The 15,459-nt window shown below is 44.0% G+C and overlaps 1 protein-coding gene across 1 annotated transcript in view; it reads left to right on the top strand.

The window, feature by feature from the left end:
• The window catches only part of LOC129700996 (cytochrome P450 4B1), a 73,506-nt gene that overhangs the window by 46,130 nt on the left and 11,917 nt on the right, over window positions 1–15,459 (top strand). Inside the window, exons 7-8 of the mRNA XM_055641885.1 lie at window positions 3,216–3,322; window positions 11,147–11,337. Of these exons, the coding sequence (XP_055497860.1) occupies window positions 3,216–3,322; window positions 11,147–11,337 (298 nt within the window). The remainder of the gene's footprint in view (window positions 1–3,215; window positions 3,323–11,146; window positions 11,338–15,459) is intronic.

Here is a 15,459-nt window from a genome sequence, read left to right as displayed (position 1 = left end):
ATCCTCAGGCTCCTGACGTCGGCCATCACATCGTTTGCTCGTTCCGTGGACAAATACGGAGATGACCACAACCTTCGTAAACAAATCATAAGACCTGCCATAAAATCCTAAATTTGATCTTAAAGATGTTTACTATTTAGTACCATTCACAAGGATCATCACAGATACCTGAAATTTACCTGGATGGGGCAGCTATGGCAGTTTAAAGCGTTACCCAATGGTTTCATATCAGCCCAAAATTATTCACCAAGATACTAAAACCAGCTCTGGCAATATTCAGAAGACAAAAACATATTGTCATGGCATATCTTTATGATATCTTAAATAGTAGGCAAGACCATGGAATTGACTATGTTAGCTGTATCAGCTACCAAACCCTGGGATTGTCTTACATCCAGATAAATCTAAGTTGAAGCCATCCACTATCATGGACTACTTGGGCTTCACAATTAATTCAGTCTACGTGACTGTAACATTGCCAAGAGACAAAACAGTTGAATTGGCACAATCATGCAACAATTTAATGGTCAACGAACTACCAACTATTCGACAAGTAACAGAGTAATTGGGAAAATGGTAGCAGCATTTCCGGCTACACAAATCGGACCTTTGCACTGACAAAACTTACAAAGAGCAAAGGTACAGGCACCAAAACGACATACAGGTCATTATGATCGTGTCATGAAGTTACCCACTGAAGCAATATCAGAACTACAGCGGTGTGCAAAAAATGTTTGCCATAGTTTTCAGCCCTATTATCATCACTAACCCTACGTTAGTTATCCGAACAGATGCCAGTGCTCAAGGCTGGGGAGCAACTAACTCTATATCCAGCACAGGTAGTAGATGGACTAAGCCAGAGTCATCATTACCACTTACACTGGGCATTAATTATCTAGAGATGTTGGGTGACTTTTATGGTTTAAAAGCATATGCACAAATATGCATCACTTGCATGTATGGTTACAAATAGATAATACCACGGTGGTGGCCTACATTAACCATATGGGCGGCATAAAATCGGTATCATGCGACAAGTTGGTCAACACAATTTGGCAATGGTGTGTCGAAAGACATATTTGGCTATCAGCAACTTACCTGCCAGGTAAGCTAAATACAGTGGCAGACACCAGGTCACGTAAATTTAATGACAACATCGAATGGATGTTAAACCCCAAAAAATTTGCAAAAGTTATCAAGCAATATGGCACGCCAGATATCGATTTATTTGCATCAAGGCTAAATCACCAGGTACCTATGTATGTCGCTTGGGAACCAGACCCTGAGGCAGCAGCGGTAGATGCGTTCGCGCTGGATTGGGGAAATTCTTCTTCTATGCATTTCCTCCCTTCTGCCTCATCAGTCGGGGACTACGCACAATACAAATGGACTCTGCTTCAGGTATTTTGATAGTACCCGTCTGGCCTACACAGCCATGATTCCCAATACTCCATGACATGGTTGTTGAAACTCCGATGGTATTCCCCAGTGACCCAGAGTTATTAACACCCACTGTTGGGCACAAGCCACCCATGCCATGAAAAAATCAAACTCCTGGGTTGCAGATTCTGCACAAACCACTTCTGGGACTGGGATTATCAGAACAAACCGTCGACACCATGTCAGCATCCCTCCGAACATCCACTAAAAGACAGCACTTGTCCAGCATCGAAAAATGGAAGAAGTACTGCTTGGATACAGGGACCACCTACTCAACCGCTACAGTTACCAACGTACTGGAATTCCTGGCAAACCTTCACCACGATGAAGGACTCAGCTACTGTGCCATCAACACAGCTAGAAGTACCCTGTCTGTCTATTTAAAACCAGCTCCAGGACAACAGGCCATGGGGTCCCACCCGCTGGTGGTCAAACTAATGAAGGGTATTTACAACTCTAACCCCCTAGACCAAGGTACACCCATACATGGGATGTCGGTGTGGTCCTGACATACCTCAGGGGGTGGCCACCAGCCAGATCCCTCAACCTGGAACAATCTAAGCTCAAAACACTCATGTTCATGACACTTGTATCTGCACAGAGGGTCCAGTCACTACACCTATTGCGACTGGACAGCATGCTCACAGCTCCAGACCAGATCTCTGTCGTTATCCAGGGAATGATCAAACAGAGCAAACCAGGAACACCTAATCCAGTCGTGGAATTCCGGGCTTACCCGCCAGAAACACGGTTATGTGCCATGAACCACCTACTATCCTACATAGACACAACCAAAAATATTCGAGGGAGATGAAAAGCCTTGTGGGTCAGTCATAAAAAACCTTATTGTCGGGTGACGAGCCAAACCATTTCGAGATGGCTCAAGCAGGTGCTAAAAGCTGCTGGGATAAACACTAACATGTACAAATCTCACTCCACCAGGGCAGCATCCACGTCGACGGCTAAAAGAATGGATGTGCCTATAGACCACATCCTGGCTACAGCAGGAGGGTCAGGGGGAAAGACCGTTCAGAAATTTTATAATAAGCCATTGGCAAAACCTGCTTTATTTGCAAAACATCTTTTTTACAGACTGCAAATATTTAATTTAAGCCCAGGGGAGCAATTTAATTTCTTTGTTGTTATTGTTAAAAAATACCATTGTGTTTTTCTATAAACAGATTCTTTGGTTGATTACGATAACACACTTCCTCCCTCAAGGACTTCGGCAGTGAGTGAAGTAATAACTGTTACACGGTTTGAAATCACAGAGCTTTGAAGTCTTCACGTAGTCACACACGTAACTCCGAAATAAAATAGTAAGATTAAAAGAGAACTTACCAGTTTGAAGTTTGATCTGTATTTTATGAGGAGTTACGATGAGGGATTACATGCCTTCCGCTCCCACCCTCATTAATATGGGTCAAACTGATAAACTGATGTTTCCTTTTCTTTACTATGTTTACGTCAATAACTGTGTCTATCTGTGATTCCACACCTCTGCTTTGAAGTATGCCGCGCATGCGTGCTGAGCGGGCTCTTCACGTAATCCCTCATCGTAACTCCTCATAAAATACAGATTAAACTTCAAACTGGTAAGTTCTCGTTTAATCTTACTATTAATGCTGCACAAACGTATTCACAAAAAATCCCTTTAGAAAGGATACAAATGAAACATTTCTGCTTGATATTATTTCTATTTTGTCCTAATCCAGTCATCCTAGTTGTAATAACAAGTGTGTCTACATTGTCCTAATGATGTTTCTGTACAATAGAGGAAGTAATACGCCAAAGAAAGGAGATATTTAAGGATGAGAAGAAATTGGAAAAAATAAAGGAAAAGCGGTATTTGGACTTCTTGGATATTCTGCTTTGTGCAAGGGTGAGTGTCCACATGTAGTTGTCGGTAATTGTCCTAGTTAAGCAGTAAGTTAAGATGGTCTGCTGTGCAAATAACGTTTGCAGTAATATCTGCTGTGGTTTCAGCTTTAACTTAGTCCTAATACTAATGGCAAAGTACATGTCAGTATTACTATTAATGACATCAGGTATTGATATATGATCAGCACACATCTTCTGAACTGGTTTTGTTGCTTTTGGAACTGACACTATAACCATGACTGAAAGATTTTCTGGCTCATGGTGGAATTGTTGAGGAAATTGAATTAGAGGAAAATTAAAGGAAAAACGGAGACTTTGAGTTTCGCTTCAAGATGCTTTATTGCATGATATCATGGAGAGATGGCAGCAGTTAACTGCTCACCAGTTCTCTGTCTTTACAGCAGAATTAGCCGACTTATACAGTGCAGTAAAGAGCTTTTTTTATTAGATACAATTATACGAAAATATACTTCGTCCTTGGCAATATTTTTTTCCTGTTATTACTATCTACGACATGGGTATTATTTATTTAATTAGTCATAATATACTTTTTGTTTATGTTAATCTTATTCAACAACGAATGGTTAATACAAATCAAACATAATATATCTTGGCATTATTCTATCTTATCTTTCAAGCAGACCGCGCCACTGGGGGCGCAGGTGGTCTACCCAACTATTGCCGTTGTGTTTTGTTCACCAACGCTACGCATTCCCAGGAAAAAATACATTCTAGGAGAAAACGTGTCTGAAACCTGTTTTGCTCTGCAGCTGGTCAACAAGAGATGCCAATTGCCACATCCGCACACCCTTTTGTTACCTTATTTAATTCCAACCATAATTAAGTATCTGGAGATTTTAATTTTTCTTCTCCAGGAATTATGAATTTAGTAATTGTTAAGATGAGACTTTGTACTCCATTAAGGGTCAGCAACTGTCATCTGTCTTTTGCTCTTATCCATTAGCAAATGGGTGACTTGGGAAGCTGTAAAAACCAAACCTGACTGGACCAAAGCATCAATTCCTAACATATGCATTTCATTGGATTTACATCAAATTATGAACGAAAACTCATAGCTATTCTACAAGTTAGTCATGAGTTATGTTTGCTATCCTGCTCAATACTTTAAAATTCCCTTTTATTCTTTTGGAATTAGATTTTTAGTTTTTAGAGATACAGCATGGAAACGGGCCCTATGGCCCATCGAGTCCATGCCAACGTCAATTCATGTCAATTGAGATTGAATCACAGCATTAACAGCAGATCATTCAGATATTCAAGTGTACACCACAATTATCTCAATTTACAATTTACAATTTTTACAATTTATTTATTTATTGTCCCGCTCCGGGTCTTAATGTTGGAGTCCCCGGCAGGCGATGGCAAGTCCCGCGCCGGGCGATATAAGGCCCCGCTACGGGTCTTAATGTTGGCGCCCCCGGCGGGAGATGGCAAGTCCCGCGGCCGTTAAAACCGCGCCGGACGATGTAAGGCCCCGCTCCAGGTCATTTTCAACCCCGCAACTTGGGCGGGAGAAGTTGCCGTTGCTGGGAGCTCCAAAAAGCGGTCTCCCACCAGGCATTCCGCCGTCCACGGGCCTGCGGTTGGAGCCACGAGCTTCGGAGTCGGGGTCGCAGCCACGCGCCACCACAGCTCTCCACGCTCCGAAGCCGGCCAACCCCGCGATGGTAAGTCCGCAGGCTCCGCGACTGGAGCCCCCAGGTCGTTCTGGTTGGTGGCCGCTCCACAGTGCTAGGCCCCAACGACAACGGAGACCCGACAGGGAAAAGGTCGGATCACCCGTACAGGGAAGAGATTTAAAAGTTTCCCCCACCCCTCCCCCCACATATGCACAGCTAAAAACAATACAAAAACCCCAACAAATGATACATTCAACTGGACAAAAATTTAAAAAAGACAAGCTCATCCACATGAGTGTCACTGTTGAATCCTCTCCTGCTGAACTACTGATTCTCTTTCTTATTTCCAGCCACCTAATTCCCCTTTAAAAATATTCATTCAGAGTGATGCGTGAAGGAGAATTTCACCTTGTAATCACCGTTAGTATAAGTAACAATTCCCTAGGTGCCTTTTAAATTTGGATTATTTCAAATCCTCTTGGCACAATGAAACTATCCAGTGAAAATTATCTTCCACTATTTCTCCCAATGTAATATTGCATTTATTTATTAGTTGCTTACACCATGCCCTCCGTTTGCCTTGTGTAGAAAGGAAGTGCAGATTGAAGAAGGGTCCCAGCCCAAAACTTCACCCATCCTTTTTCTCCAGAGAAGCTGCCTGACCTGCTGAGTTACACCTGCACTTTGTGTGTATCCTCCCTTTGCCTTCTCACCTATTGTAAAATAAAGTTCTGTTCCTTGGTTTTATCCATTGTATTATGTGATATCAGAATCTTCCAAAGCACCAGGTCATTCAGGTGGGATAAATGTAGCACCAGTAAATCCACAGTGCACAGATGCGCGAATCAGTTTGACGATTAGTCCCGACCCGAAACATCATCCATCCGTGTTCTCCAGGGATGCTGCCTGACGTGCATTTCTCCAGAGTATCCAGCTGAGGAAAAAAATAAATAATACCCACAGAATCACAGTGACCAGCTTCTGCTAGTGGGTGCTTGCGAGGCATATAGTGCAATGTTCCGGTCATTAAAATGCAACTACAGGGAAAAGGGCATTAATATTTTATAAACCATACATAAAAAAGTATCTTGGGGGAAAAAGTTTAATTTAGTGTAGAGATACAGCACAGAATCAGACCCTTGGGTCCGCGCAGACTAGCGATCCCCGCACACTAACACTATCCTACACATACTCGGGACAATGTACAATTTTTACCAAGCCAATTAGCCTACAAACCTGTATGTCTTTGGAATGTGGGAGGAAACTGGAGATCCCGGAGAAAATCCATGCAGGTCACTGGGAGAATGTACAAACTCTGTACGGACAGCAATTGTAGTCACGATCAACCCCGGATCTCTGGGACTGCACCACCGTTCCTCCAAGATAATCCAGGGCAACATAGGAAAGCCCCTTTATTAATCAGTGAACAGGTGGTGAGACCATTGGTGTTTCCAAAGGTTGTAGAGCTTCAGAGAGTTTCCTTCAGTTACTGTCCTTTCTGCTGTGCTACAAGGATGTGCATACGTTATGCAGCATAAAACATATCACTGCCATTCTGCCAACTACCTGAGGCATATTAGAACAAGAAATATGGTCCAAATGCCCAAGACATGCTGGCACACATTCAGTTCTGCCTCTAGGCAGTACCTGTGCTACTTATCAGGTATGCAAATTGTGCAGCAGAAAACAAGAGCAGGAGCAGGAATGTGCACCTGGCCATTCAATGTGATAGTGGCTTCAACTCTTTTCTCTGTACAAGATCCCAAAACCCTCATACCCTGTACCACCATTTTAAAACTTTCTAATAATTGGGCTATCACAATTCTCGGGCTGAGAAATCCAAAGATTCATCAACCTCTGCGAGAAGAAATTTGATATATCTCAGTATAAATGCCTGCCTCGTATCTCTAAGCTATCTCCCCTCGTACACCAGTGAAAACATCTTGACATCTACTCTGTCATGCCCCTTTAGGATCTGACATGTTTGAATATGGTCACCTATTAATTATGAAAGTATTAATTATGTAATAATCACATTAATACAGCATTACTTCAAAGGACACAAAAACCTGTTTAAGTTCAAGTTCAAGTTCAAGAGAGTTTATTGTCATGTGTCCCAGATAGGACAATGAAATTCTTGCTTTGCATCAGCACAACAGAATATAGTGGGAATAAATAAATACAGAACAGATCAGTGTATCCATACACCATTGAATATATATATATATATACACACATAAATAAGCGTATAAAGTGGAATAGGCTATTAAAATTCAGATTTTTGTTTGAGTTGAGTTTAGTAGCCTGATGGCTGAGGGGAAGTAGCTGTTCCTGAACCTGGATGTTGCAGATTTCAGGCTCCTGTACCTTCTACCTGAAGGCAGCGGGAAGATGAGTGTGTGGCCAGGATGGTGTGGGTCCTTGATGATGCTGCCAGCCTTTTTGAAGCAGCGACTGTGGCAGATCCCCTCGATGTTAGGGAGGTCAGAGCCGATGATGGACTGGGTAGTGTTTACAACTTTTGTCCTCCTCGACATACCGACTCTCCGTATTCTTCTCATGAAGTAGAGGCGCTGATGTGCTTTCTTTATAATTGCATCAGTGTTCTGTGACCAGGAGAGATCTTCGGAAATGCGCACGCCCAGGAATTTCCACCATCGACTATAAACGGGACTGTGGGTCCCCATCCTACCCCTTCCAAAGTCTACAATCAGTTCCTTGGTTTTGCTGGTGTTGAGAGCCAGGTTATTGTGCTGGCATCATTTGGTCAGTCGGTCGATCTCACTTCTATACTCTGACTCGTCTCCATCACTGATACGTCCCACAACAGTGGTGCTGTCGGCGAACTTGATGATGGAGTTTGCACTATGACCGGCTATGCAGTCATGAGTATAGAGTGAGTACAGCATGGGGCAGAGCACACAGCCTTGAGGTGCTCCCATGCTGATTGTTATCGAGGCTGACACATTTCCAACAATACAAACAGACTGTGGTCAATGAATGAGGAAGTCGAGGATCCAGTTGCAGGGGGATGCGCAGAGACCCAGTTCTGAGAGCTTGGTAACCAGCTTGGAGGGGATGATTGTATTAAATGCCGAGCTATAGTCAATGAATAACAGCCTGACATATGAGTTTTTCTTGTCCAAGTGGTCCAGAGCGGAGTGGAGAGCCAGTGAGATCGCATCCACCATTGATCTGTTGTGGCGGTATGCGAACTGCAGGTTTTTATCGAGATATGAGTTGATTTGCGCCATGATCAGCCTCTCAAAGCACTTCATCATCACAGGCGTGAGTGCCACTGGTCGATAGTCATTGAGGCACGTCACCTTGCTCTTCTTGAAATGTGTGGAGAACTGCATCCCAACAAAATCCTTCCGAGTGTTTCCCAATCAGAAGCTTTGGTTGAACTATGAGATCCGCACTCTTCTGAAGACCAGACATCGGGCATTCATGTCCGAAGATACAGAGGTGTACAAGAAGTCCAGATACGACCTTGATAAGGCCACAAAAAGGCCAAAAGGGACTTTTGCTCCAAGCTGGAGGATGAGACGGATGTTCGGCAACTGTGCCGCAGCTTGAATGCCCTCACAAAAGAATGCATTCTAGGCTCTTTTGATAGGACAAGCCTCTCACCCCTGGGAGTTAGATTCATCAAATTATTTTGTTGCTTAATAGACGTTTCTGGACAATAAAACTATTGTCGGTGTTGCTAATTTTCCTACAGTCAATTTTCCAAATTCCCATTTGATGAATGTCTCATTCTGAGTGTTATTTTCATTGGTAGTTAGGTGTCCTTCCTGACAAGCTCAATGTGTGCTTTGAGAGGTTGGTTATGGTGCATATCAACTCCTATCACAACAAGAACCTCGACTCACTACAGTTCGCCTTCTGTCACAACAGGTCAACGGAGGATGCCATCTCACTGGCTCTCCACTCCGCATTGGACCACTTGGACAATAAAAACATTTACGTCAGGCTGTTGTTTATAGACTACAGCTCGGCGTTCAATACCATCATCCCCTCCAAGTTGGTTACCCCCCTCCCGGTGAGGGGGAGAATTCCTCTATGCAGGGATTCTCCTCCTCTACATTAGGGGCCTGGGTTGGAGGGAACGCACCGAGGAGTTCCCTGCAACCTGTTTCTCTCGCGGTTCACAGACTCGCCAGCCGCCTGCCACTTTTGCGGGCTGGAAGAGTCTGTGTACCACGTGTACTTGGAGTGCGTGAGGCTGCAGCCCCTGTTTGAATATCTAAAGGGGCTGCTCCTTGCCTTCTGGCTGCATTTTTCACCCACCATCCTCATCTTTGGACACCCTGTGCGTAGGGGAGAGGGTAGGGCTGAAGATGTCCTGGTTGGGTTGCTCCTGGGCCTGGCCAAGCTGGCCATCCGCGAGTCACGGCGCCAGGCGGCGGAGGGCTCTACCCGGGCCAGCTGCCTGCCCCTTTTCCGGGGTTACGTCCGTGCCCGGGTGGGATTAGAAAGGGAATACGCCCTGTCTGTGGGCACCCTGAGGGAGTTCCGGGACCGCTGGGCTCCGCAGGGTGTTGAATGTATCCTCAATAAGGATTGTATCATAATTGTATAATAGTTTATTATGGATATATGTTTGTATTGTATTTATGGTGGTGGGTTCTGGCTTGTTTTATTGTAGTGTAAATATTATTTTTTAATAATTGAATAAATTTTTTGATTAAAAAAAAAAAAAAAAAAAAAGTTGGTTACCCCCCCTCCCGGTGAGGGGGAGAATACCTCTATGCAGGGATTCTCCTCCTCTACATTAGGGGCCTGGGTTGGAGGGAACGCACCGGGGAGTCCCCTGCAACCTGTTTCTCTCGCGGTTCACAGACTCACCAGCTGCCTGCCACTTTTGCAGGCTGGAAGAGTCTGTGTACCACGTGTATATGGAGTGTGTGCGGCTGCAGCCACTGTTCCATTATCTAAATGGGCTGCTCCTTAACCTTGCCTTCTGGCTGCACCTCACCCACCATTCTCATCTTTGGCACTCTGTGCGTATGGGAGAGGGTAGGGCTGAGGATGTCCTGGTTGGATTGCTCCTGGGCCTGGCCAAGCTGGCCATCCACGAGTCATGGTGCCAGGCAGAAGAGGGCTCTGCCCGAGCCGGCTGCCTGCCCCTTTTTCCGGGATTACTTCCGTGCCTGGGTGGTGTTAGAGAGGGACTACGCGTTGTCCACTGGCGCCCTGGGGGATTTCCGGGACCACTGGGGGGTTGAATACATCCTTGACAAGGAGTGTAAGATAGTTGTATAATAGTCTATTGTTAGTCGTGATTTATGGTGGTGGCTTCTGTTTTGTTTTTTTACTGTACTGTATATGTTATTTTAATATTTGAATAAATATTTTTGATTAAAAAAAAGCTGGTTACCAAGCTCACGGAACTGATCCTCGACTTCCTCATCCACAGACCACAGTCTGTTCGAATTGGCAGAAATACTTCTTTCTCATTAACAGTCAGTGTGGGAGCATCCCAAGGCTGCGTGCTCAGCCCCCTGCTCTCCTCATGACCAGTGGCGGACTGGCCAGAGTGTCAGCTTGCCCAATGGCAAGTGGGCCCCTGATGAAGTGATAGCAAGTGATGACAAGTGGGCCCCTGTTAAATGATAGCATTGTAGTTGTGGGTGGGCCCCTTGTCTCCTGGCAACCAATATTTTTAGACCCAGTCCGCCACTGCTCATGACTGTGCAGCCGGACACAGTGCAAACTCCATCTTCAAGTTCGCCGACAACACCACCGTTGTTGGGCGAATTACAGATGGTGATGAGTCAGAGTATAGAAGTGAGATTGACCAAATGGTGCCAGCACAACAACCTGGCTCTCAATATCAGTAAATCCAATGAACTGATTGTGGACTTTGGAAGAGGAAGGATGAAGACCCACAACCCTGTTTATATCGGCGGGACGATGGTGGAGAGAGCCATAAAATTTCTGGACGTGCATATTTCCAAAGATCTTTCCTGGACCCAGCACACTGATGCAATTATAAATAAAGCACATCAACGCCTCTACTTCCTGAGAAACTCCATCACAAATGGTTTAAAAGGTACAAGGAAAATCATACTTCCTTGGTAAAATCTCAAACATCTTTATGCTGTATATTTGACGAAGCATGACCATAAGAGTGTTAATCAATGATTTTTTTTGTGTGTTCAACATTTTTTACACTGCAGGATGATGATGGTGAAGTACTATCTGATGAAGAAATCCGAGCAGAGGTTGACACCTTCATGTTTGAAGGCCATGACACAACAGCAAGTGGAATTTCCTGGCTCTTGTACTGTCTGGCCCAACACACAGAACACCAGCAAAAGTGTAGGGAAGAAATCCAGGAGCTTCTCAAGCAGCACAAACAAATTGAATGGTGAGTCTTAAATAAGTCTAGTGTCCATTGTTACATGGTAAGGAAAAAAAACCCCTGCACTTTTCTAGGCTTTGAGGTTGTTGTGTAAAAAGATTCAGAATTATTCTGCGGGACTCTTCTTGGCCTGCAATGAGTTACTGGACACTGAGTAAGTTTGGCTACAGAACATTTCCAAGCATATGATACAGTATGCTCAGTTATGAACCACAGGCCTTTAGGTTAGTTTGGTTTAGAGATACAGTGCAGAATTAGGACCTTTAGCACACCAAGCCCGCACACTAACACTATCTTATACGCACTCGGGACAATTTACAATTTTACCAAGCCAATGTAGCTACTAACCTGTATGTCTTTGGAGTGTGGGAGGAAATTGAAGAGAACATACAAACTCCGTACTGGCAGCACCCACAGTCAGGATCGAACCCGGGTCTCTGGTGCTGTAAAGCAGCAACTCTGCCACTGCGCCATTGTGCCGCCCTTGTCCACAGGCCTTGTTGCCATTATTCCATGATGTTTGAACAACTTTGCAGTTAACATGGAAGAACTTGTACCATTAACAAAATAATAAAGAGAGATTCAGAAGAGATGCACAAAAAGGGTAGGTTTTTACTGTTACAAAATGTCTTTCAAATGAGGCTTTATGTAAAACTCGCCATGGAACTATATTGCAGGAGAATTGGCTTGGTCAGCATCTATCCATCAACCAACACCACTTAACGAAAAATGATCTGTTCACTTTCAAACTTTTGAAGGGATGGGCTCTGTACAAATTGATTATCATGTAACGTGCTCAGTGGAATCCTCTGACCCAGAGGCTCATTCATTCACCTGTATATTTAATGATGAGATGATATATTTTGAACATCGAGGAAATCAACAAGTTGACATGCCAGCTCATGTTACATTGAAGATGTGCTGCATTGTAATTTAGTTTCTGGACTAACAGCCGGTGTGAAACTGATCGAGAGATTCGGAGACACAAATTCAAATCTCTCCATGAAGCTGGAAATTTTAAATTCAAGAATTAAATAAATTTGCAATATGAAAACAAATGTTTATCTTTGTAAAAGTAACCTGATTGTTATTGAAAACCTATCTGGTTCACTGTTGTCCTTCATGGAGGCAAATCTGCCATGTGACTCCAGATCCTTAAAGGAGACATGCCTAGTTGCCTTTCTGGTTCAGGAGCAATTAAGAATTGACAATAAATGTCTGCATATGTAATTCAAAATAAAGCCAATCTTGCAAATGCAGATGATGCACCAGTAACTGTCAAAGGAATGATAATTGGACAGCCTGAGTGTTGGGGAGGTAGAGTGGAAATGGAGGATCATTTATATCTGATTGAAGGACAATACAGTCTTGATGGATTGCATAACCGCCTCTTGCTTCTATTCCTTATCAAAGTAAGAATTTCATTGTTCTATCTGGGACATATGACAGTAAAACACTCTTGACTCTCTCTTGACTCCATGTTCAACAATACAATAACTGACGATAACTGTTATTGGCTGTAAAGCCCTTCAGGGATCCAATAAAGTGCACACTGTAAGCACCAGCTTTGTAATGTTGCCATTATAATTCTAAGTATGAAAAGTTGGCCTTGAGGACCATTTGCAAATAAAGGGGAAAATCTCTTGCCAAGATCCACAACAGCGCCGTGGATGAATTCCCAAGTGAAGGCTGCCACACAGCCTCCACTCAAGGTTGTGCAACCATAATGCATCTTGGGATGTCAAAATACTAACAGCACGTACACAGTAAATGGCAGTAACCTCAGTGTTGATGTACAGCGGGACATTGGATCACAAGTTCACAGCTCCTTAAATAAGGCAACACAGGTGGATAGGGTTGTGAGGCTGTAGGCCTTGCCCTCGTAGGCCTGGACAACAAGTATAAGTTGGGACATCATCTCATATCATTTAAAGGAATACTGGTGTACATGTTTTTCATGCAGATAGTGGTGTTTTAGTTCCGTTTAGTTTATTATTGTAATGCATACCGATGCACAGTGAAGCTTTTGTTGCATGTTATACAGTCAAAGAGAAGATTATACATGATTACAATCAGGCCGTCCACAGTGTATAGATAAAGTTACAATATTCAATGCAAGATAAAGTCCGACTAAAGATTGTTCAGAGGTCTCCAATGAGGTAGATGGGAGTGAGAACCACACTCTAACTGGTGGAGGACAGCTCAGTTGCCTGGTAACAGCTGGGAAGAAACTGTCCCTGAATCTGGAAGTATGTGTTTTCAAAGCTCTGCACCTCTTGCCTGTTGGGAGAGGGGAGAAGAATGAGTGACCAGGGTGAGACTGTCCTTGATTATGCTTGTGGCCTTGCCAAGACAGCATTAAGCTTAGATGAAGTCAATGGAAGGGGGGTTAGTTTGCGTGGTGGTCTGGGTACATCCACAACTCTCTGCAATTACTCGTGGTCTTGAATGGAGCTGTTCCCAAATCATGCTGTCATGCATCCCAAGAAAATGCTTTCTACAGTGTATCTGTAGAAGTTGGTGAGGATCGTTGGGGATTGGTTGTTGCCGAACTTCTTAAGCCGTCAAAGAAAGTAGAGGTGTTGGTGTACTTTCTTGGCTATTGCTTTGATGTGGCTGGTCCAGGACAAATTGCTGCTGATATTTATTCCTAAGAACCTGAAGCTTTTGACCATCTCTACTTCGGCGCATCAATGTATGATCATGGGTGTGTGAACTGCTTTGCTTCGTGAACTCAATTACAATCTCCTTTGTCTTGCTGACATTGAGGGAGAGGTCAGTGTCTTAGCACCTGGTTACGTGGTTCTCTATCTCCATCCTGTACTCTGTCTCATTAATTTTGGTATCTGGCCCACTACGTGGGTGTCATCTTTGAAATTGGTTTGGATTGGTGTACAGTCATGAGTATATATTGAGTACAGTAGGGGGTTAAGAACACATCCTTGCAGGGCACCAGTGGTGAGGATTATCATAGAGGACAATTAGTCCAGAATCCTCATTGATTATGGTCTGTTGCTCAGGATGTCGAGGGTCCAGTTGCTGTCTCCGTTCAATGAGTTTGGAGATGAGCTTAGTTGTGATAATGGCATTGAAAGCAGAACTGTAGTCGATGAATAGGAGTCTGACGTAGGTGTTGTCATTATCCAGGTGCTTCAGGGGTGAGTGTAGGCCCCGGGAGATGGCATCAGCTGTGGACCTGTTGTGGTGGTAGGTGAACTGCATTGGGTCATGGATGCTTGGTGGGCTGGTTTAATGTATCATAACCAGCCTCTCAAAGCGCTTCAAGATGGTGGATGTCAAAGCCACGGGAAGCTAGGTATGAGATCTTGCTTTTCTTTGGCACCATGATGATAGTGGTCTTCTTGAAGCAGGTGGGCACCTCAGAACGGAATAGGGAGAGATTAAAGATGTACGTGAACACTCCACAAGTTGATCTGTTTTGTTCTTAAGGATGCGGACAGGGTTTCCATCTGGGCAAGTTGCTTCCCGTAGGTTCACCCTCAGGAAGGCCAATCTAATTTCTGCAACAGTGACCCAATGGAAAGGCACACTCTAGTCTGATGAATGTCATCGACCTGTTGGCCTTCCACTCAAAGCAAACATAGAATGCATTAAGTTCATCAGGTAGAGCCGCATTATCATCAGCGATGCTGCCTGACTTTGCTTTGCAGCCAGTTCTAGTAATCAATCCTTGCCACAGTCAACGGATGTCTGAGTCCAAATTGTTTGGAACAAGCTGCCAGAGAAAGTGATACATAGAAACATAGGTGCAGGAGTAGGCCATTCGGCCCTTCGAGCCTGCACCGCCATTCAATATGATCATGGCTGATCATCCAACTCAGTATCCCGTACCTGCCTTCTCTCCATACCCCCTGATCCCTTTAGCCACAAGGGCCACATCTAACTCCCTCTTAAATATAGCCAATGAATTGGCCTCAACTACCTTCTGTGGCAGAGAGTTCCAGAGATTCACCACTCTCTGTGTGAAGGTACAGGCAGATACAATTAAAATATTTAAACTGGTACCCGGAAAGAAATGAAGTAGAGCAATATGAGACTAATGCAAGCAAATGAAATTAACGAAGATAGGCATCATGGTCAACATGTACGAGTTGGGCTGAAGGGCCC

Source organism: Leucoraja erinacea, chromosome 10 (genome assembly GCF_028641065.1).
Source record: "Leucoraja erinacea ecotype New England chromosome 10, Leri_hhj_1, whole genome shotgun sequence".
NCBI classification, from domain to species: domain Eukaryota; kingdom Metazoa; phylum Chordata; class Chondrichthyes; order Rajiformes; family Rajidae; genus Leucoraja; species Leucoraja erinaceus.
This window is presented reverse-complemented; position numbering and strand designations above follow the sequence as displayed.